At 41.0% G+C, this 3,013-nt stretch overlaps 1 protein-coding gene across 1 annotated transcript in view; it reads right to left on the bottom strand.

Moving 5' to 3' along the window:
• LOC101847536 (regulating synaptic membrane exocytosis protein 2) overlaps positions 1-3,013 on the bottom strand; it is a gene marked incomplete in the record, with an annotated part of 82,471 nt that overhangs the window by 27,411 nt on the left and 52,047 nt on the right. The window contains 1 exon segment of the mRNA XM_013089186.2: positions 2,754-2,874. Within this exon segment, the coding sequence (XP_012944640.1) occupies positions 2,754-2,874 (121 nt within the window).

Below are 3,013 nucleotides of genomic sequence, written 5' to 3'. Positions count from 1 at the left end.
GAGAAGAAGAAGAAGAAGAAGAAGAAGAAGAAGAAGAAGAAGAAGAAGAAGAAGAAGAAGAAGAAGAAGAAGAAGAAGAAGAAGAAGAAGAAGAATCATTATTAATCATTATGAAAAATCAGGGTCAAAGCATCCACTGCCTTAACCTATCTTAATCTTGTCTGTTGGGGCGTGAATCATTTCCAATCATACTCAATCAAATATCAGCCAACAATATGTCAGCCCACGCCGTCCTGAAATAATTAGAAAAACCCTGCGCTCTTCGTTCTTCTCCTTTTTCTGGGGGATTGTCCGAGTAGGTCCCAATAGACAGTCCGGACCCGCCATAAACCGTAACGCCTGGCCAATTCCCCGCGCCCCCTGGATTAATGAACGCGCTGTCATGGTCTTTGTTCATTTCGAGTCTGGGTTTGACAATAGCTGACGCGGGTATTTAGAGCTTCCAGGTACTTACGTGGGCATACGAGCCCTCTGAAGGCTGCTGGTGGTAGTGGTGGTGGTGGGGATGGTGCTGCTGCTGGCTGCGATGATAATAATTGTGTCTCGACGAGGTGGAATCAGGCGCTCGTTTTAAAATAATGAAAGTGAAGAAACTGGAATTTTTCCTCAGCTTTGGAAAGTTTCATTGAAATTTTGTTGGGTTTTCTTTTTTTGGCTCAACACCTTCCATGTCCATTAAAAATACGCTTATGTATGGATTGTACCGAACCCCCCACCCTCCCCAACCCCTCGTCAATTCAAGGCATAAAGAATGTCAATTATCTGTTTCCACGGACTCTCAAGCTAAGGAAATAACCAAACTTTGGCGGCCATTTTCTCACTGATTTTACCTCTGAGACCAGGCGACCCCCACCTCCTTCAATCGCAAATATCTTGACTTGTACTCAAAATAAATGGATATTTTTTTTATCGAAAGCAAGACAAATGAAAAAACTTTCAGATGATACCAATAACTTAACATACCCGCCGCAAATTGACGAGAGCCTGATTTCACCGTGTTGAGACACATAATTATTATTCTGAACTGCGGTGGACCCTAGCTCGAATTTCCCACTGTATGCTCATGAATTATTTGGAAGAATGGAGGGGAATTTACTTCCATTTTAAACTCTTCTCTTTTTTGTTTAAGTAAGTGTTTTTTCGGCACTTGCAACACAATAAGGTCATATAAGTGCCGAAGATTAGAGGTGTTACAAGAGAGTAACAAACACAAAACAGAAGGAGGGGAGATTTATACGGACGATAGATGTTTGACAGGAAAGAAGAAGCAGCCTTCTCTCAAACGTTATTCAAAACGCGGAGGTTTCAAGGTTAGACCTCTATAGGCGTCTTTTTGTGTACGGCTGAGCCATGTGGCTGGAAAACTTTGAGGTCTCCCAGAGAACCCCTGTTTAAGAATGCCCCTTGTGGGATTTTTGTTGTTGTTGTTGTTGTTTTTTGTTTGTAAGTGTTTTACGACGCTAGCAACTGCATAATGTCATATGAGCGCGCGGGGCTCATAAAACTTGTTCAGTAGGGAGGAAATTTTGAACTTTTCCCGGGTGGCGGCCGAAGCCTACTCTTATCGATTTTAGAGCACCAAGAGATCTTTAACGTGCGCAATTTGCACCCTGGCCCTCCGAGATTTTTCACCCATGTTCGAGACGCTAGGTTTAGGTCTTTCCTACCAGAAGATCAGGGGCGTGGCTGAAAGACGAAAGTAAGAAAGAGCCAAGGAGTAGCAGTTAAATAGAAAGGCTGCAGAAAGAGTCAGGAGCCCAGAGGATGGGGCAAGGAAGGTGAGGGGTGGGGGCATAAAGAGGAGACAAAAGCAGGCGACAGAACATTGCCAGAGAGCAAGAAAGGAGGTGAAAGGAGACAACATTAGAAAGAACATTTGTCGGTCGATACCCCGATTCAAACCCGTACCTTTCAATGAGATGCCAACGCCTTAATCTCTATGCCACGACAGCCCCCAACCCCTGTTCAGGGATGTTCCATTGGGGGATTCGAGCTACCGACATTCGCAACCGAGTTGAGAAAGACGTTACCAAAATAATGAGGGAACAGTGACTTCGTGTGCATCAGTGGGTCTTCCTTTTTCCTTTTTTCCTTTTGTATTTTTTTTTTGTTTTTGCTTGTTTGTTGGTTTGTTGGTTTGTTAGATTGTTGGTTTTGTTGGTTGGTTGGTTGGTTGCTTTTTTATATTTTTGCTTTTTATTTTGAGAGGTGAGAAGTGTTGTAGCTGGGGATTATTTTTTCTTTTTTTGGGGGGGTCTTGTTGTTATTGGTTGCTTTTTAAATTCATAATCAGTGATTATTATTACCAATTGTAAGTGTTGCTTTAACATATTATTATTAATATTACACAATGAACGAAAAGAAAAAAAAGCAACAACAGAGTCGTTTAACCAGTAAATACAAAACTATTCATTTTTATCCCTCGAGCTGCCTCAATGAATGTAATATCAGAGACGGTTTACAGTAACATAACTGTAAAACTCTCTGGTCATACGAAACACATCGTATACTCGTATACTAAGTGGGTGGTTGGCGGGTGCTCTGGTGTGGTTTGCTCCTTCTTTCCTACCAAACATCTATCGTCCTTATCTCCCCTTCTTCTTTTTTATGTTGGTACTCTCTTGTAAAGCCTCTAGAATCTAGTCTTCTGGCACTCATATGACCTTATGTAGTTGCGAGCGCCGTAAAACCTCTACAAAAAAAATAATATAAAATTGTAAAGAAACAAATCGTATACTAAATATATCCGTTACCTTTTCCTGGTGTGTGGTGCAAAGTGAAGACGAAGCAGTTATCAAAGCCCTCGTTTTTCCATCGCGTCAAGGACTTCTCACTCCCTCCTTTGGGGCTCTCTTTACTCTTAGATGAGATGACCTAAAAATGATAATTAAAATTTTTTTAAAAGAAAAGACGAAAATGTAGTTAATATGAATTTGGAGAAAAAGATTGGTAGAATGTGAAAAATGAGAATAGGAAAAGTTTGGAGAACAAAAGGTAAAAATTAAATTATTTA

The sequence above is a fragment of the Aplysia californica genome, unplaced genomic scaffold (assembly GCF_000002075.1).
Source record: "Aplysia californica isolate F4 #8 unplaced genomic scaffold, AplCal3.0 scaffold00889, whole genome shotgun sequence".
NCBI lineage: Eukaryota > Metazoa > Mollusca > Gastropoda > Aplysiida > Aplysiidae > Aplysia > Aplysia californica.
Note: the sequence above shows the minus strand (reverse complement) of the source record. Positions and strands in the feature narration are given on the sequence as shown.